The 19,944-nt window shown below is 43.4% G+C and overlaps 2 protein-coding genes across 2 annotated transcripts in view; one reads left to right on the forward strand and one right to left on the reverse strand.

The window, feature by feature from the left end:
• BAIAP2L1 (BAR/IMD domain containing adaptor protein 2 like 1) overlaps positions 1 to 6,291 on the forward strand; it is a 34,964-nt gene extending 28,673 nt beyond the window's left edge. The window contains exons 9-14 of the mRNA XM_027726188.2: positions 591 to 741; positions 1,915 to 2,122; positions 2,423 to 2,497; positions 2,816 to 2,969; positions 5,094 to 5,134; positions 5,685 to 6,291. Coding sequence (XP_027581989.1) covers positions 591 to 741; positions 1,915 to 2,122; positions 2,423 to 2,497; positions 2,816 to 2,969; positions 5,094 to 5,134; positions 5,685 to 5,760 — 705 coding nt within the window. The 3' untranslated portion in view covers positions 5,761 to 6,291. The remainder of the gene's footprint in view (positions 1 to 590; positions 742 to 1,914; positions 2,123 to 2,422; positions 2,498 to 2,815; positions 2,970 to 5,093; positions 5,135 to 5,684) is intronic.
• Positions 6,292 to 7,615: 1,324 nt separating this feature from the next.
• Positions 7,616 to 19,205, reverse strand: BRI3 (brain protein I3). The gene is made up of 3 exons (XM_027726189.2): positions 18,888 to 19,205; positions 17,274 to 17,388; positions 7,616 to 8,004 (listed from the first exon to the last, which is right to left on the reverse strand). The coding sequence occupies exons 1-3, from the start codon at positions 19,057 to 19,059 to the stop codon at positions 7,872 to 7,874; spliced, it is 420 nt and encodes a 139-aa protein (XP_027581990.1). The 5' UTR covers positions 19,060 to 19,205; the 3' UTR covers positions 7,616 to 7,871.
• Positions 19,206 to 19,944: the final 739 nt, after the last annotated feature.

Consider the following 19,944-nt stretch of genomic DNA (forward strand, 5'->3'; position numbering starts at 1 on the left):
GAATATACTTGGGTTGGGTATGGAACCAAAATCCTTAAGCTGAAGCTCTGCTACAGGAAAAATGCACAGTACAGCAGGGAGAAGCCCAGCCTCAGGACTACTTTTGTTCTAACCATTCCATTTTCAACATTCTTGTCTGTAAGTAATAGTAATTATACACTCAGTAGCTCAAAATAGACTTAAACAAAACGTTATTTTCTATTTTCTTTCCTTCTTGCCTTCCTGATTCTTATTATCTTATTAGATACAGGTTGAATTTCTCATTTCTGTTTGTATGTTCTGTCACCATTAGTTGCTGAATTTCTAAATGATTACAGTGAACTTCTAGAAAAGAAAAATCTGGAGATCATCATGCTATTTGTGGGGGAAAAAAAAGGTTATCATAGCCTTCCCACTAACAAGTGTTTATCAAGGGACAGAAGCCTCTTACAAACCTATCAGCAATTCCATAGGAACATGTGGGCTTTATGTCATGTCTCAATATATATCATTTGGGAGTATTTAAGCATTGCTCTCTAGAATTCAATCTTGCAAATAAGTGATGGCTGTGTCTCCTCAGTGTTTTGATGTTCTTGTTTTTGTGACTTTAGATTGGAAATGATTTTTATCCTCATCACGAAAATGCATCCACCGTGCCCCCAGCTCCCACAGGCAGGGCCTACACGAGCCCACTCGTTGATATGTTCAACAATCCTGCCACAGCTCCCAAAGCACCTTCTGAGAAACTAAATCATTCAGCAGGTGAGTGTCCCTTTGTTGCAAACTGGGTAAGTGTGAATGACATGCAGTAGCGTTAAAAATTACCTCAGGGCTTCTCCACTGCTACAATGAGGTGAATTCCAGGATGTGTAGAGGAGTAGGAAACGGTCTTTACAAAGCATTTATGATCCTCTTATAACAGCAGAGAGATGTGTTATAAGAGAATTGTTTGCAGTAAAATGCAGGTCAAGGTAGGTAGATTCTATTTTAATCACTTTCTGTGTGTCACTGATTAACTCAACTTAACTGCTCTTATGAATTCCAGTGTTATCAGCAGAAGGCACTCGGCAGTTTTGAACAGGATACATCCGAGGGATTGTTTCACTGCACAAAACAACATAAACACTCTGCCAGTCCCACTGTGGGTTCCTTTAAGGGCACTTAGCAGTAAGGGAGGACTGCACAAGGGACAAAATGAGCACAGTCTTCTGTTCCTTTCCTGAAATGTAAAATCCTATTAAGATTTATTTTCCAAGTTTCTAATATATTTATTTTTTTACTATCTCTGACATAGGGAAGGGAAAGAACTAAGCCTAGCTCACAGCATAAGAAATGAAGAACTCCTAAATGTGATAATAGCAATTCCAGCATTTCTTCCCTGAAAATGCATTTACAATATATTGTACTAACCAAATAGCACAGTTTTGAGCTCTCCTTTATTTTGTCTTCAGTAAACATCTAGTTTAAATATCTGCTGGGTGCCAAGTATCTGCAACTCTCCTTGATGCTGAAGCTGAGTGTGAGGCACATTTGAAAGTGAAATCTTGAATTTTATAGACAGTTACTTTTTATAATGGAAAATTTTCAAAGGCCTTTCTTTTACAACAGTGATTGTTTAGCACTTTTCATGCCAAAAGGGGAAAAATGTAGCCAGTTAAAACTTACAGAACTTTTTATGCCTGATGGTTCAACTTTATTATGCTGAGTGTGTGTATATAAATGCATGTGCTGTTAAGAACTTCATGGTGATAAGAAACATTGGCAGGTAACTGAGAAGTGTCTAAGTAGAAAGTACAAAGTCTCAGAACTTGATTTGCACTTGATTATTCCTTTGGTTTTTTTCCTGTCAGACTACTAATTGCATTTAATTTTGTTAGTGTGGTTAATTTTTTCTTTTAATTTCTTTTTTTTCTTCTTGTTCCTTTTTTTTGACAGAGAATTCAGATGATGCCAGTTTATCACGTTCAACTTCTGTTGCCACGGGACTAAATATAATGAAAAGGCAAAAAGTGAAGACAATCTTCCCACATACTGCTGGAAGCAACAAGACATTGCTCAGCTTTTCCCAGGGGGATATCATCACACTGCTGGTAGCTGAGGAAAAGGATGGCTGGCTCTATGGGGAGCATGACACAAACAGAGCGTAAGATAATCAATATATTATCCACCTGGAACATGAAGGAAAAGCGAGTTTCATCAGATTTTGTTAGCAGATGGGAAGTGGTTTTCTACCTTTTTTGTTGGCTGTCTGGGGGATTTGGAGGCTTTCTGTAAGGAAAATCAATGCACTTACTTTAGGGAAGTTTTGCACACTAATTTGGCATCATCCGAAATCGAGTCTTCAGAAATTAAATCTCAGTTTGTTCAGTCTATGGTTTAGTCCAAGTTGTCTTTTGAAAGATCTTTCCAATGTATATAATATAAAAAACCTTTCTCATTACAGAAAAGGATGGTTTCCATCGTCGTACACGAGACCACTAGAAGAATTAGAAGACAAAGCCTTTGCCCCTGTGCCAAGGTAACATTTTGGGTGGCACTTGCAGAAATGCCCAAACATTTATTAGAAATGTTATTTCTGTGCTTATGTTCTTTGAGGTTCAGTAACACCTCTAACAATCTGCAGTAGGAGGGCTTGATTACATGAATGTCTTTTAATGGTTACACAAAGACCCAAGAACGAGCTTTGGAACAGCTGTAATTCAGAGTCCCACTGACTTCAGGGGCATTTTACACCATTACTCACTTCCAGCTCATGCCCTTTTGTGCTCTCCTGGTGCTAGGGATAAGCGAGAGATGTATTGTAGGAACTGAGCATTTGTTGGGTTCTGTCTTGCAGCCCTGCACCAATCCGAAGTGTTAGTTCTGTGAATCTTGTGGAGAAAGGTGAAGTTGTCCTCCCACCACCAGACTACCTGGGGGCTTCACAGGCGGAGTCTGCCAAAGGTCCTGCTCCTAAAACACCGACGGACAGAGCGGAGCCGGCAGGGCCGGTGAGTGATCCGTGCTGGGAACCCAAATGTTCCACCCTGCTTACCCCTCTTCACTTGCTCTTAAATGAGGCCCTGAAATCCTCTACCTTGTGCTCCACTTCAGCCCTGTGACACAGCTGTGCTCAGGAGTATCAGGAGTTTGGGCATTTCAACCCATCCATCCTGACAGGAAGGGAGAATTGTTCAGGGACATTGACTGACAGTAGTAAGAGACATTCTGCATAGCAAAGCTTCTCAGCAACGGAATCTGTTAAACATGAAAAGAAATTCTCACAGAAAGTAGTACAAATCCATCATCTTCAGTGATTTTGGAGCTATGGGGCACAGGGAACTCTGTATTCAGGAACCCCACAAAAGTTGGTGGTGGGTTTGCAGCTGTCACTGAGGGAGACCTGTGCTAACTCCTGTCTATTCAGTAGAGATGCAGCTGAGTGGAGATACATTTTTTATGAACAAATACTGCTACACAATGCTATTATTTCTGCTATTAAGTCAGCATTCAAACTGACTCAAAATTAATCTAATCAAATTACACAATTACTAGGTTTTTTCTTGCTGCTCATTTAAGTATTTTGATGATCTGTATCTAAGGGCAATGTTTTTGAGACTTTCTTCAAAAAGCCTCTTGAAGCAGAGATCATTCTGAAGGGAAAAAAACCCCTAATATATATAAAATAATGGAAGCTGCTAACTCCTAAGAGTGGAAAACAGACACATCTTTTTTGATAATGTAAATTTCCACATGGAAAGCAAGATTAAAATAAATTAGGGATTCTGGAGCATAAAATAATGACCACTTTTGTTGAGACACCCCATAACTTTTTACTGTGACCCCACCTTACTTGTTACCTTACAAAACACGAGAGCTGTAGAGGGGAGTTGCTGCACTTGCACCCAAGTCTTTTGCTCCTAAGTCACTATTTATGTTCATTCTTTTGGGAAGTTGCAGAGCTTCCTTGTCTTTCCTGCTTCCGTGCAAGTCTCAAACCCCCACTCCCTCACAAGGCTTTGGAAATAAGCCCAACATTGTACCAGGCTGGCTTGGAGACTCACACAGGATTTACATACTGTGTAAAACAGTCTGCTCACTGTGCCTTCCGTGCAGAAGCAGGAAATGATTCAAGGCATCTTATTTTTGTTTCAGACTGCACAGAAAAAATAGCTCAGGATTTCAAGAAGATGAGGAATGGTTCTAGCCAGTTACATTGTTCGTGCTGTGCTGCAGAGGACAGTACTATGCAGAACTAGATCAACTAACAAAAAAAGACTTAGTAGTTGACAAAGTTTTCATGAGGGTTGGTGTTCAGTAAGATGTAATTCAGGCATTTGTTCATTTTAATTAATTTTAAGGGCTAATTAGACCTAAATCACGGTCTAAGTCTATTTACAACTGATGTACATGACCAGTTTTATTGAAATTACAAGTCAAGTGTGAGTTAAGAACCCTGCTGAATGAGGTCCTGAATAAATAGAGATTTCTTCACCTGCATTGTGGTATCACGAATATGGTAACTGGGAACTGCTGGTACAACCCAGTGTGCCTGGAAAGGAAAGGCTGTTAGGCCTTGGTTCAGCACTGAAATTTAAAATATTAAAACCAAAATGGCCATACAGGCTAAATTATTGGTACAAGTCAAGTTGCTCCATAAAAGGTGACTGCATATTCCTGCTTCTACGTGCAAAAATGTATATTCCAATTTTCACTTTGAGCTTTATCTGACACTGATTAGAAGTAATTAGTTTCCAGTTTAAAATACATCATTAAGCAAGAGAGGGGGGGAAAGTAGGAATTAGCTGTTTGCCAAAACTCCTCCATAGCACAACTGGTTTGCCAAAGGCAACAGTTTTCCATTTTGTCCCACCCGAAATGCTGCATCCTGGAGCAGCCTGGGACAGAGCCACACTGCCACCTCTTGGGTTACCTTTACTTCACAGCACCATTGTAACCTTCTAACTTTGATGTTCTGAGAGAAACCTGTTCAGTTCAGCTGAACCACATAATAATTGTTCTAAATGGCTAAATATTTTAGCCTACTTGAATGACAGGGTCTCTTTTCCTTAGCAGGATTTGGGCACCTGTAGCATATCTTTATAAACTTATGTAAATATCTTTTTCTTTTACAGAAACCCAACATGAATGGCATTACAAAACCACCTTTTCTAAGGTATATTTTTCACACTTTTAAACTGATTTATTTGTGTTGATTTTTATATTAGCTTATATTATTTTATCTCTTGTAAGGGAAAATAATGATGTTTATCATTAATTTCTCTGGGACCTTCCCCAGGCACTGGTAAAACATTATGGATAAAATTTGTTGCACTTTTCCCAAGAGTTGGCCTCAAGTGAAGTATGATGAACAGGACCTTCTCAGAAAAATGTGGGTCTCCAGTAGTTTGACAGGGAGCAGGACTCAACCTTCCTTAACTGTCTTTTAAGGTTTAAAAGTAAAAAAATCTTTGAAGAGTGGGAGTTGTTTAAAAAAGTCCAGATCTAACTGGGCATTAACTTCCCAAATTTTGAATCACTGCAAAGTGAATCCACACATGTAACCTTGTTTTACTCATTCAAGTTAAACTAAGAGTTGCACAGAATCCTTTAATCTCAAACCAAAACTTACTGTTTGAAGACAACTTCTATGAAGAAGGTGAATTATTTAAATTTGGGGTTGGATTGCAGCAAGCCTATGAGTAACTTTATGCATTTCTTTTCAGTGGAGAAAATCCCTTTGCAACGGTGAAGCTCAGACCAACAGTAACAAACGACAGATCAGCACCGATTATCCGGTGAACACACGGCCCAGACACACGACCTTCTTCCTTACCAACACACCAGTTCAGTAATGACAATTACTATCTCAACTTCTAAAAAAATTATTTAAATGTAATTACTGTACAATATTGGCATACTGGAATGGAGCTCTGATGTTTTGTTAAAACCTTTGCTTTCTAATGAGGTAATTGCTTTGGGCTAGTGTTTGAGCACCTGGGCTGATTTTACAGTATGCCTTTTTTTGTAGTAGGATTTGTGAAAATGCTGGAGATAGTTTGGATGTTCTAGTGAATCAGTGTAAGTAATAGCTCACAGATCTGAATCTTTGGCATTCATTATTTGGAAGCTGCAATGGTAAGTTCTAGAATATAAGCCTGCATATGCCACCTACTAAAGAAGATAACAGTGATTTTATTTTTTTTTTTCAAACAGAACAATGTAACAACTGCCTTATTCCAGAATAGAGAATCACCTGTATAAATGATTATACATTATTTTGTGTAAGAAAGATACCTTAGGTTATAAATAAATATTTATCCTTTAAGAATAGACGACTTGTAAAGCTTTGCTTGATGTTCACATACAAATTTTCAAGTGTTAACAGAACCCCATTTTCAGTCTAATGTTGTACTGTTAACACATTCTTCAATGATAGTTTTGTCTTTAAAACGTGTTGTCAAACTTTAGTCTGATAAAAAGTCAAAATAAAGCAGTGCCACAATTTTTTCTCAAGTGCCAATATAAAAAGCTGCCTTTGAAGTTCCTCCATTACTGCAGCCTTCCCAAAAGAGAAACAGCTTAAGTTGGAAAAGTTTTGGTTAGGGAGCCGAGCAAAGAAAGGCCTGAATGCTGGCACAGTGCAGTAGCTAAGTGGAATTGAGCTTTTAACTTCAGCCACAAGCAGAGCTGAGCAGTTTGTTACCTCAGACTCAGGTGTGGTAACTCCAGCAGAGCCAGTTTGTCCAAAAGCCTTTTCCTACAGTAACAATCACCTCAGAAATTAGCTTAGAATGCTAGAAACTAACTCTGCACCAGCAGCAGGTGCTTCATCCCTGCACAACTCAGGGGATACTTCCCACTGCTATGAAGTCTGTATTGTGACTGCTGCCAGTGATTAATCCTTACTCCAAATCACTCTGTTTTACATATGTACATGCTTCCTGCAGCATCCCCTGGATCATTCGTTTTGTGGTGCTTACTTCTACTACTATAAACAGTCAATTCAAGTCATGTGAAATGCCTTTCAGTTACTTAATATCAAAAAATAGTATATGAGCTTGTGCTGGCTCCTCTCACGCTGCCTTTCAAGTTCAAGGCCGAGGACACCGCGAGAGCCCTGCATAAATATCCACCATCCCAGTTTGTAACACCGGCTTTTCAGAAGGGTAACTTACACCTGAGCCCATTTTCTAAAGCATATTAGAGGCAAGTCAATCTAGACTGTATGAGCTTTCAATAATTCAGTATCAGAATTAAATATCTAACACGTAAAAACTTTTACTGAGGGCAGCTCATGGTTGGCAGTGCCCCGGCCTCTTTCTAGAGAGGAGGGCCCTGCTGCAGACAGAAGGTTCTGCTGTCTGTGAACCAACACATCTGCATGAGGCAAAACTTTCACTAATTAAAGCAGGGCTCTGACTGTGTTATTACCTGTGCCTTCAGAGAGGAGCTGTTAGTCTAGTGGTAGTACAGTTGCAAAACTTCCTTCAAATATCTGATGTCCTAAACAAGTACAGCCTTAAACCATGGTTTATCATCAGCATAAAGATTCTGGCAAATATTTGTCCTTCGTTGTAGCTAGGATTACTAACTCTGCTTGCAGACTATGTGTTATCAGACACATCAGTCACATACTTAATAATCCAGCCACAAGTTGAGGATTGCAAAAGGAAAAGCAGTTTTATTTAGTTTTCAACAGGTGCCACTAAACATGGAAAACAAGTCAGGTTTTCATGTTTTGCAATGCACATGCTCATAAAAGATTAAGTTTAAATTACATGCAAGAGACTAAATTTCTTCACACTTTACAAAACAGGTCTGAAGCAAATAACATGATTGTACATGACATTTACATTAGAAAGAGTACGCTAACAGTTGTAGCTTCCGTAAGCCCGGCCACGTTCATCCCCTCAGCCAAAAGCTGCCCCACAATTAGGGCATCTTCTCTGCCTCAGTGCAAGGCAGAACAGAATCCCAATTGGAAAGAATACAATGGCACACAAAACACCAAGACAGGTGAAGGTGTCCTCCAACACGCCAACCCTGCAAAAAGGGAAAACAGACTCAGTCAAGGACAAACACCAAGTTTGGCCCCCAGTTACCACTTTGTGATTTGGCAGTCACTGAGAACCACACCATTTTACAGAGCAAGATAAAGTACAAAGTTTGGGGTTTGTTCCTTGTTTCTACTTCCAAAAACTGATGTCCCTTTAGAACTGTAGGAAAACCAACTACTGATGTCACCTGCCTTCAGCTGAGTCCCAGCTCCACGACCACTTACATGAGAAATTCTGTTGCATCAACAGCAGAAATTTAGAAAGGAGTCAGGGACTGAAACTGAAGTGCTGTATCTGAGTATCCCCCAAAATGAAGACAAACAGTAAAACCAGAGTATTCAGACTTCAGAAATTTGTGCAGTTTTGCTAAACAGAAAAAATTTGCAGTTTAGCAAAACACTCCAACAAGATGTATCCTCTTAGATTCCCTGGTACAGTGAAAAGTCAACACAAACAGCTGAGTGACCCTGAAGTACAGGCCATGAGCAAAGTGCCAAGGCCAACAAGCTGCTGTTTCCCTCCGAGAAGTCACGGACAACCCATTGGACGTGTAAATAGAGCGAAGGAAGGAAGACACGGGCTCAGAGACCATTTCCTTACAGCAACTGGTTGAAACACTGCAACTTGATTAAACTTCAGAAACATTCACCTTCCCCTCAACCATCAGCAGAAGCCAAAGGCTTCTCAAAGTGCTCTTGATGTTCTGCTGCTTATGCAACTTCATGTTCAGCTTAAGCTTTCCCTCATTTTAACGCACTTTATTTCTGTTCGCAGAATTCTTGTGATAAGAGTCAACTCTGCATCTGGTATAAAGGAACTGTCAGGTACCGTTGATCCCAGCAGTAGCTTTATCTTTTCATGTCCTCAGACAACACTCCTTTAAGACAACAAGTTAAAAAATTTAGATTAATGCTCAAATCACCACATGGACTCCAGTCTTGGTGCACAGGTGTCCCACAGCTCAGTGGTGCAGTCTGTGCTGGTCATTGTGGCTATTCCCACAAACTCAGCATAACATCACTTCTGTTCCCTGCAAGTCAGGCAGTCCCAGAGCTCCAGCTATGGGGTAGGCCCTTTGTCACCAACCAGCCCTTACACCTCTGCTGGCTCCGTGAGCAGTGGGCCTGTGAGGGTCAGAGAGAAGGGCACCACGTCCCCCCAGCACACAACACATCTCTGCCTCTGCGCAAAGTGCTGCCCAGAGGACATGGAGGAGCCCAGGCCAGTTTGCTGGGAAGCCAAAACTCCCCCTTGGCTCAGCGTGTGTGTGAGTCAGTGACTCACAGCACTTGCCCTGCATCACCTCAGCAAACAGCACTCACAAAACACAGGCACTGGATTTGCACAGCTTGGTCCATATTTCTTTTGTAGGCTGGGCCTGGTGTTCTGCTACCAAGAACTTCAGCCCAGGATTCCCATCAGCCCATTGAAGCAGTGCCTGCTTCCCTGCCTCTCACCACAGAGCATTCCCCAAAGTGAAATACCAGTGGGGAAACCAGTCAGAAGGGACAGAACTGCTGGGGAAAGAAACATGGAAGGAGTTACTGAAAAATTAGGAACAGAACAGCACGCACTGTCACTACTAGAAAACAGGCAAACATCATAGTAAACTTTTCCCACATAATATGGAATATTAATGCTTCATCCAGATCACTGTATACAGCTTTCGTCCTAATTAAAAAAAAAAAAAAAGAATGTGGATTAATAAGAGTCAAAAGGAAAGAAAAAAAAATGTAGCTCCCATCAACTTAACCTTGCTACCCAACTCTCAACTCCTAATCCCAAATCAGTCATTATATCATTAACCAGTGCCAGGACACATCAAAATCTGCTTGCTAGGTCAAGTTCAGAGCACACTAACCCAAGGGGAGATGCTTTTATTAGACTGACTTTTAAAGCAGAGCTGAAGAGCCTCACATTAAACCTTCCAGAGATTTCCCACTAGCTGCCTACCTGAGCACATCACTAGGTATGATGGGGATTATGTAGCACAGCTTAAGGCTCACAGGAAAGCTTTAGCAAAGTTCCTTTGCTGTACAACCTCTTTACCTAGGCTGTATCTGGACAGTTAAATTGTAAAATTACATTGCAAGTGACCCTCAAAATTAGACTGCAATTAAAGAATGGAGTCAGCAAACAAGGCTCTCATACCATCGCCTTCATTCGCTGGGGAAAAGACGTGCTACTGGAAGTGCCATCTCCTGGGAAGGCTCTGGTGCTAGGGCTGGAATGCAGAGGGATTCAGGACTGTTGAGAGAGCCAGGGCAAAAAAGATCCTGTAGCGTTCAGCCAGAACTGTCCAGCCTGGATGCAGCAGCTGAATTTGGCCATTTGTCCTTGTGGAAACGCACAAAATGCTGAGCACCCTCAGACCAAACAAAAACCAGCAGCAGAAGCTTAGGAGGTGAGGCCTCTCCTTTTCCAACGCCCACAGGTTAACCCAGTAGCACAACATATGTACAGAGGCTCAGACACACTCTGGATGCTTCTGAGTAATTCAAGGTTCAGCAGCTTTCCCTACTACACAGCTCTATCCAAGAAAGGCAAAGCCCCTTTTCCAGGCATTTCAGTGCCATCACAAATAACACTCCTTTGGAAATGCTCACTAAGTGCAGGACACAGCACGTTACAGCTGTTGTATTTCCTGCCTTGCTTTGCTGTCACACCAATGCCATTTTTTCCTCTCACACACATTGAGCATTCCCCTCCTGCAGGCATTGTTTGCTACTGTTCTGAAATCTTTTCCTTGTCTCTTAATTCCATATTCAGTTCCTGCCCTGAAGCCTACATTTGTTACAAGTAAGCCAGTGTGTCTAGTTAAGGGTATAAGCAGCCAATTGATGTGACCCTACGGAATAAACACACTAATTAAACACTAGAGGGGGATCAATCAGGGTACTTCTGGTCAGCCCTGAGCAGCCATGACCATGACCTAACCCATTCCAATGAACCCTCTTAATCAGCTTGCAAGGCCCAAGTCCATTGGTCAGCACATGCCCCTGACACTTAAAATAGAATTTATTTTAAACTCCCTTCCCCCTAAACAGAGTTATTCAGAAGCGTTTTGTGGTCAAGCAAAATGCCAAGTAAAAATAAAAAAAATTGCCACCCATCTTCAACACCAGATCCAGGGAAAAGGCCCAGGGAGGGACAAAGCAAAGCATAGGCAGCACTGCTGGGTCAGCACTGGAGCGAGAGCAGGGGTAGCCCAGCCCAGGATCACACCAAGGCAGCTCCAAGGGACACTCACTGGGAAGCTGATCAGAGCTGTACTTGCATGACCCCCACAACATACTTGTTTCAGAGCCAGTTCCTGTCACATCTACAACAGAGACATTACTACTGCAGCATTAGCTACACAAACTCTTCTTGGCTTCTGTTGATTTGTGTCACTACCTAATTTTAGATGAACACTTACCCAATCACTGCTTAGCCAGTTACTAAATTTAAAAGGAGAAAAAAATACTTTTTATCAGGGAAACTATGAATATTTTAGTTTTTACCTGAGCTACAGAGTGATTAGAGACTCCATATTCAAACTGTAGATTCACTAATGTAACCAAATATAAATTTTCTTCTACAGCATAAACCACATAAAAGCTGATTATAACTGCACCACTCCCTCTCTAAAAATAAAGTGGAAAGGTTTATTTATACTGCAAGCAGTATCTTGCATTTAAGCTATAACTGCAGCAGCCAACTCCATACAGTAAGGTCAATTATTCCCACTGACAAGTATTTAAAACCAAATTGGTTTTCAGACAACTCTCTTTTTCAAATTAAGTCTTAAAACATTAAAATCTTAAGTCAAATGCTCAGGATCAGAGGGTCAATAATGAGATCTGTGAACACAGCATTGGTATGATTTAACACAAGCATTTTTAGACTTATCACTACATCACAGTGGATTACACTTGGAATTTTCAAATCAGTATCCCATCTCCTCCCACTAAGGTTGGTTGAGTTTCAAACTTTAGATTTCAATAGGAACATCAGACCAGAGACTTTGGAAGCTACACACTAAACCTTTAATTGTGAACATGCAAACAAAACCAGATAGCTTTTCTTTATAATCTCCTGGCCAATGCAACAGCAGCAGCTAGGTTAAATAGGCTTAAATCTCACCTGCAAGCAACAGAAGAAAAAGAATTGACAATTATATGTGCAACTACTGAGTAAGCAATACTTCACAGTTTTAATTTCCATTAAAAGAAGAGAGGTGTCAGCTCCTCCAGCCTCAGCCTGATGGCATCTTGAATGGTTGTTGATCCATATTCACAGAAAGGACCCCAAATCTCTACACAGACATGGTTTGCCCTCCTCAACACAAGCTGTACATACATGTAAATGCTATTATCCTTAAAAGTCACCTTCAAGTAAGAGACACAACAGCATTTGCAGATTTATCTGAATTTCCTTAAGTTTTAGGCCCATTTCCCATACAGAGGGCTGGCTGCAGAGCCAGAGCAGTTCTGGCACTGGGAACAGCCTGTGTCTAACTGTTGTCTTCCTTGAAATGCCTCCAAATCACCAGCCTTCTCTAATGCAGGAGCACCACTGCTTTAATTCCAGTTCTGAGAACACACTAATTAGGAGAAAAGCCTCATGGCTTCACACCAGTGTCCAGCCTCACAAACAAGGCTCAGCACAGCAGTTAGAGTTCCCTCACAGTGGAGGTCTCTCAGGATGAGCTCGACTGAGCCCTGGTGTGGCTTTTCCTCCCTAGTCTGCATGCACAGCCACATCACTACCACCTCTGGTCACCAACAAACAGGGCCAGTTTCCTACTCTCTCCCAGAACAACTCATTGCTACAAAGAAATCCTAATTATCACAATACAGGCAAGTATTCTCCAACACAAATGGTGACATTAATAAAAAAAATACATGCTGTAACTCAGGCCCACTGACAGGCTGGGCAATAGGGACCACACTATCATTTTTATACAGTCCCATTAGGGAATATATTCCTGCTGTGTCTTATTAATCACAAAGTCTCACAAAAAAAGTGCGTTTTGATTATTGTCCACAAATTGGGTCACATCAGTAGAACAAAATTCCTCAGAAGCAGCCAGAGCTATGGTGTCCTCATCTGGGACCCTGGTACAGGCTCACCCCTCCTCTCCACAGGGCTTAGGGAGAAACCTCCTGCTAAGCAGCTGCTGTCAGGCTGGGGGGAAGTGAGAGCTCTCCTAGGCAGAAATTCCAAACAGCTCTGCGGGATCAAGGCTCTGTCCTTCACAATCACGTGTGTGAGCCAGTGCTGTATTTCCCACCCCAACTGCTCCAGCCTCCAAACCACAGCAGAGCAGGGATGGATACCCTGGCACAGCACACACCTACCTGTGGTACCTTTTCTTTTTTTAATTCTTTTCATATTTAACCAGTACAGGTTATGAAATTATATTAAGAATATTTACATAAAGTTTAAATATTGTAGTTGTGAATAACTACAGAAAACCTGTATCCTGAGCAGCCTCTTATCAAACCCTATACAGCATTTGTGACTGAAATAATGGAAGTAAAAGCAAAAAAATTAAACTTTGAAGAACCTGATCAGCTAAGTGCAATTTTTCCCAGAGTCTATTCCCTCAGGAGACATGCATTTAATTGAAGAAAACAAAATTTCAACCAAAACCTGACAACTTACTGCTTTGTCAAGTCAAGCAAAAAAAGCCCAAATTAAAAAACAAACAAACAAACAAAAAAAAAAAAAAAAACAAAAAAAAACCACAAAAAAAACCAAAAAAAAAAAAACAAACCCACAAAAACTGTAGCAGGGAGAACGCTTTAAGAGATGTGAGAATAAATACAGTTTTAATCAAACTTGTCTCATCTTCCAGACCTAGAGGAAGCTTCAGTGTTAGAACTTGGGACCCACTACAGGGCTTCTCCAGCAGATGTTCTGTGTTTGTCAGAAGTGAAAGCTGCCACAATGCAGCAGCGTGATGTCCTTTCCCTCACCCTTTCTCCCAAGCAACAGAATATTATTAAATAGGAAAATAAAAATCCAGTGGAGCCCATCATAAGATCTCTCCTAGATTTTGAAGAAACTGGCTTTTGCAACCATCAGATCAAGAGAATGTTTTCACAATTTTTAAAGGGATCTTTCTTCTGCTAAGTAACAGGAAAGCAAACATTCCCGTGCAGTTAGTTCTACCCAACAACGGAAGATGGAGAAAGAGAAAATGAAAGTGAGCCCAAGAGAAGCAGCCAGGCTGCATTCTCCAAGCTAAAAAGACAATTAATTACACAGCTGGACCTCTAAAGTCAGTGTGTCTGTAATGACTCAATCTGTACTTGGGAACATGAAATAGTTTAAAAGCAGGACCTGGCTGATACTTAGACATCAACTAGAAGAACAAAGCTGACAAGATTCTGCAACTCAGTTTAATTCTCTGTACATCAGGGTTGGGAGTAGAACGCTGAGACAACAGGACTACAACCACCCAAAACATTCTAATAATGTAAGGAAGGATGGAACACACATTAATACTGAGGTCTGTAATTAGAAAGCAACACTGACCAATGAGGAATGAGCATGATCTGACTAAAAAATAGCTCTAAGCAAGAGGTACAGCTTGCAAGACAAGAGTCACCCCTTAGATGGCAAGAAAGCTTGAGAGAGAAGGGAAAGAATGCAATTACCACAGGCATACTACTGACTTGGGAGTTACTTCTGGAGATACTTTGTCCTTTTTATGTACCTTTTATTACTGAATACCATAAATAAAGCCTAAAGATCAACAGTGCTCTAGCCAGCTTACTAATCCCAAGATCACTTATGGTTGCAATAAAGCAGACACCAACCCAAATAACTGTGTATTTCTCCTCAACATCATATATTTTAAGTGGGAAATGGTTCTTATTTCAACTAGCAACATTAATACATGCTGTAGTGCAAAAGACTGCTTTATATTTCTGATGGCAGAAATCCTCTTGATGGCCTTAAAAGTAACATGACAACTGACCAGGCAGTTTATTAATTATGTTTTCTGTGTACCATTAACAGCTTTTTATCTTTTTCAATGCAATGTGCAGCTACACTCTTTCTTCATAAAATAGGTTTCCAGGGCAAGGAAATGAACTAGAACTGTGTTTAAGGTCTTGACAAGTCAAAGAGGATTAAGAGTGCTTTTTCTAAGAGAAGCAGCCAGGATAACCTTTCAGAACGTGAATCCTGACCCTTCAGGTTCCCATGAATATTTCCAATATTATGTTTCCCACCCAACCTCCCTGTCCTTTCTCTTGAAGTACCAGACTACCAGTTCCATAATGACTCAAAAGATAAGCAATTTGAGATTTTTCCCTCCTACCTTGACGCTTGAATCTTGTTCTAAAGGCAAGTAGGAACAAACACTGTAATACTGCAAAGGAGACTATGACACACCACTACGAGATACAGCTACTCGTCCTCAGGATTCCCTGATCCAGAGTATTTCCCAGGTACTACGGTTTAAGCAGTGCAGTATTGTGCCTCACAGTAATCAGTATGTCAGAGTTCTCCTCGCAACTTTTTTTTTCCACAGCCTAAAACAAAAACTGAGGATCCGAGAGTAAACTAGGTTTTGTAGAGCATATTTTGCTGTAGGACAGAGTGCACAATGGGTACTTCCAGCAGAGCAGGTCTAATGACTTAAGAAAACAATTCAGATAGCTCATTTTCCCAAATTCGTCTGAAGTTCTATATTATATTTGCAAATGATTGTTTCAAAAGTCTCTCCTAGACTATCCCAGGATAACTTCCAGGGGTAAAAAAAAAAAAAGAATAGCAGCAAGAGCCTACCAATCTGAAGTTACTGCAAAGACCCATTCGACAGTAAAATGTTTTGAGCTGTACTGGGTTCAGGGCCACAAGACCTGTATAACACACTGCCTGCCTCTTACCAAGCAGCACACAACATCTGTCCTGTCTTCTGGCTGAGCTACAGCATCAGCATGTTAATGTTATCACTCAGGTGGCAGGATCTACCACATCCTCTGAACAGCTCAGCACTTACTTTCCCTCACTGTTTAAAACACACACCTTCTAGATCAATAGCTCTGGCTGGTACAGGTTTTTCAGCCTGAACTAGTGGCATTTCAGCAGGCACCTGTTCTTACACAGCACCACAAGATACTTCCGACTCGAATGCACCTTTGAAGGGAAGGACTGACTCTCAAACACCAACTCCAACAGAACCAAAAGACAGCTGGGGGACAGCCTGTGCCATACGACCACACTCGTCACACTGCAGTCTGGGATCACTTCAGCTATTCAGGCAGCTCTGTTTCCTACACGTTTGGAAAGGAAAGCAAAGGCTCAGACCTGCAGGACACCAAATGCCTCTTTGCCAGATGCCCCAAGGGTAACTCCCATACACTTTAACAGAGGGAGGGAGTCTGCATTTGAGTCAGAGCTGGCACAGCAGTGCCTGAGCTGCACCAGCAGAAATCCCTCTGCCCTCACCCATGACCTAATATCCTGGGAAGAGAACTGAGAAGTGAAAGGGACTACTGCTGACTTACAGCACTAGCGTGGAAACTGGGTGTCTTCTTCCTTTTTTTATGGCTGTGATCTCCCAGAGGGAAGTTGTTCTCTTGCTGCAACTCTAAACAACAGCTGACCACTACTTCTGGTTTTTAGCACTTCTAGTCAGGTCTATGAAGCTCCCTGTTCTTTTGCAATCAAAGGACTCTTAGAGATCTTTCAAAGCCTTAAGACACTGATGTTCTCAGCATATACTGACAATTACCCTGCCTGGCTTTGCACAGTCTGGAGGTTGGGAATGGGGCCGCACACCACAAGTTCTTCCACAAGACTGCCAGAAAACCAGAACTGACGATGGTCAAAGATGACAGAAAGTTGCACAATAAAGTCATGTTACTCACCATCACCAGGCATAAACACATCAGAAGGGACTTCCTGTCATCCTCTCCCCCATGAACTGACCCTTTACATCTGCTCCTGAAGTGTCTTTTCATTTAAAGTACTGCTTACAGATCTTCTTCCATCATAAAGAACAGACTCGTGGTTTTATATAAAGTGTCTTGTATTATTTATAGCAGTTGTCACAAGCCCATCAGGACAAGCTCATACTACATAAACCAAAGCACTCCACTGCTAAATCTTGGTGGCTTTTCAATTAACTCTATTGTAGTACACACACACAGAGAAAGAAAAACTATTGAAAACCAAGGAACCATGTGGATACCTCTAACTCAAAAAATAAAAACCCAAGACTGAGTTTATGTCTCAACTCAAGAGCCATTTTACCTGCAGGCAGGACAGCCACCAACTACTACCACAGAAGTGGTGGTAGCAGGCTGTTGAATAATGGTGTACGTGCTCGAATAGTTGGGCTGTGATGTCGGTGGAGGAACAGTATACCCTAAAATAAGAAAAAAAACCTCAATCACCACAGGTAAGGCACAAAGAACAACGATAATTAAAAAGTATGACAACAAAATGCGGAAAACAATAAACAGAAATGTAGTTTTGCTTGAGCACTTTAAGCTCTATCAAAATTAGAGCTGGAACACCTGGCACATTTAATAGTAAAACCACTCCATAAACCCAAGTATCCAGCACAATTTAACCATCTCAAAGGGACACCCAGCTAATCATTAACTTCAAGAATTTGTTTCAATGCTGTTGAGTGCCAGGAAAAAGCAGTTTAAACAATGACCACAGCTTTCACTTCTGAATATTATGTATCAAGTATGGCCCACTCCAGAGGACAAGGAGTCGAAACGATGTATCTTCCTCTAGTTTCGAGCTTAAATTTCAATGCTCAGTTTGTAGCTGGTGAGGTAGGAGTGATAGGATGCAAGTAGAGAGGAAGCAGGATGCATAGCACAATAAAATCCCCCCCAACTTTCAGAAAGCCCATGTTGTTAGGCAGAGAATGAGTCATGTTAACAGTCGTAGTTAGAAGACACAGGCCTTCAACTACTGCATTAACATTAAAAACTTTAAATTAAAAAAAAGAAAGCTTTTTAAAGGGATGGTTAGATGTATGCGCTGTAATCAACACAGCCAAAGTACACTTTGCCCAAGTATGAACCATTTTGAGCTTCTTTCGCGGGGCACAGTTCTGATTTTCTTGAATCAAGTTACACATCTGTAAAGTCCTGCAACCTCACTACTAAAGCTGAAAATAATCAGTAAGACCTGTATTGTAGGAAAATAAGCTCCAACTTATTAGGAGGAAAATCAATCCACGGCCTCAAGCTTCAACCCATGCTTGATGACTGGGGTCTGTGTCTGCTATGTAATTTTTATAACTTTTGAAGCATTCCTCTTTCCTGAGAGGCTACTTCTTTCTTTGAGAGGTGTTAGTTCAGCTAACAGAAGTACTGCATCTATTCACCTGCTGAAGTCCCTCCAAGACTACTGAAATGTACCAGGAACAAAAAACAAACCTTAACCAGAGTACAGCGAAGTGCACGCAGAGAAAACTCCAAGTTTGGGGTCTGTTTTAGTCTTAGGGCGGCTGTGCCCCTGCCATTGTTCCGAGGCAGAAAACCCGCGCAATGTGAGCGATGCTCCCAAACCCCACCGGTATTTTGGGGAGAGAACACAAACACAAACCTCGGGGTCACTGAGGGAAGGAGGGAAGAGGGAGATGGCGCTGGGAAACACCTGGATCGCTGCGCACCCGCCTCCCTGTGCGCCGGCTTCAAGCGGGAGAGCCGAGACACCCCCCGCGCCCCGCTGTGCCGGGGGAGCCGCTCGGGAGTTCCCCGGCGTTGCTCCAGAGCCCGCGGGGCACCCCCGGGGGCATAGAGGGCTCTGCAGAGCCGGCCCCTGGCCCAGCGAAGGGCGAGCACCCCGGGGACCCCCCAAGCCCCCTGAGTCCGCCCTCCCCCGCCTCCTCCTCTGACCCACCTGCGGCGGGCGCGGCGCCCGGGTAGGGGTACGGCGGGGGCGGCTGGAAGCCGGGCTGCGGGGCTGGGATGGCGCCGTAGTTGCCGTGCCCGTAGTCGTATCCCGGCGCGCCCGGCGGCGCGGCGGGGCTGTAGGCGGGCGGCCGCTCCTGCAGCAGCGGCTTGCTGTCCATGCTGGGCCGGCGGCGCTGCCTCGTTCCCCGCGGACGGGAGGGGGGGGTGCCCGGCAGAGGAAGCGGCGCCGCCCGCCCCGCCCCGCCCGGGGGCGCCGGAGCTCAGGGGTGGGGGGGGCGGCGGCGGCGGCGTGAGGGGCCCGCGCGGAGGGGGGGCGGGAGCGCGCGGGGAGCGCGCGGGGAGCGCGCGGGGAGCGCGGGGCGGGAGCGGCGGCCCCGGTGCTGCGCTCGCGCCCGGTCACGAGGCCGCCGCGGCCCCACGTGACGCCGCCGCTCCCCGGGCGGTGACTCCGCCGGGCGGGCGGCGCAGGGAACCCGCGGCCTTAAAGGGGCCGCGCCCCGCAGCGCCCCGCACCGACGGCCCCAGCTCCGCACCGACAGACCCCAACCCTGCACCGACAGCCCCGTACCGGCAGCCCCCAGCCCCGCACCGACAGCCCCGCACTGACGGCCCCCGGCCCCGCACCGACGCGGCCGTAAAATCTATAAGGGAACGCGCGCTTTTGAAGAAATATTCTCGTACGTCCGACGTCGTAATAAGAGGAATGCTGCCTTCTGAAACTCACAAATTGAGTCTTAGGGGTTTTCTTTTAAGAGCCGATTTTAAGCATCACCGGCAATCCCCGGCCCCCACTGACAGCCCCGCACGCTCTGCTCCGCTCAGCAGGGCCGTGAACGAGCTGCCCTCGCTGCGAGGCTCCCGCAGGCTGTGGACAGGTTGATGCCCGGCCCGGGGCCGGCCCGCTGTTCTTTCATGAAGATGACGGGCTTTTAACACACTCACTCAGCCCCTGCGTTCTTTCACGTGCCCTCTCCCCGAATTGCAATCCTGCGCCATGTGTTCGGGGATGACCCTGCTGGAGCAGGGTGGTTGGACCAGACGAC

This window comes from Pipra filicauda, unplaced genomic scaffold, assembly GCF_003945595.2.
Source record: "Pipra filicauda isolate LSUMZ 115617 unplaced genomic scaffold, ASM394559v2 scaffold129_size2064235_pilon, whole genome shotgun sequence".
Taxonomy (NCBI): domain Eukaryota; kingdom Metazoa; phylum Chordata; class Aves; order Passeriformes; family Pipridae; genus Pipra; species Pipra filicauda.

What these genes read in the sequence shown, in the direction of transcription:
- BRI3 (XM_027726189.2), bottom strand. Translation starts at nt 19,059, where the DNA reads ATGGACAGCAAGCCGCTGCTGCAGGAGCGGCCGCCCGCCTACAGCCCC. An exon ending in GGGCGCCGCGCCCGCCGCAG is followed by an intron (nt 17,389 to 18,887) that starts GTGGGTCAGAGG and finishes TTCTTATTTTAG; the next exon opens with GGTATACTGTTCCTCCACCG. An exon ending in GGTGGCTGTCCTGCCTGCAG is followed by an intron (nt 8,005 to 17,273) that starts GTAAAATGGCTC and finishes CCCTTTTTGCAG; the next exon opens with GGTTGGCGTGTTGGAGGACA.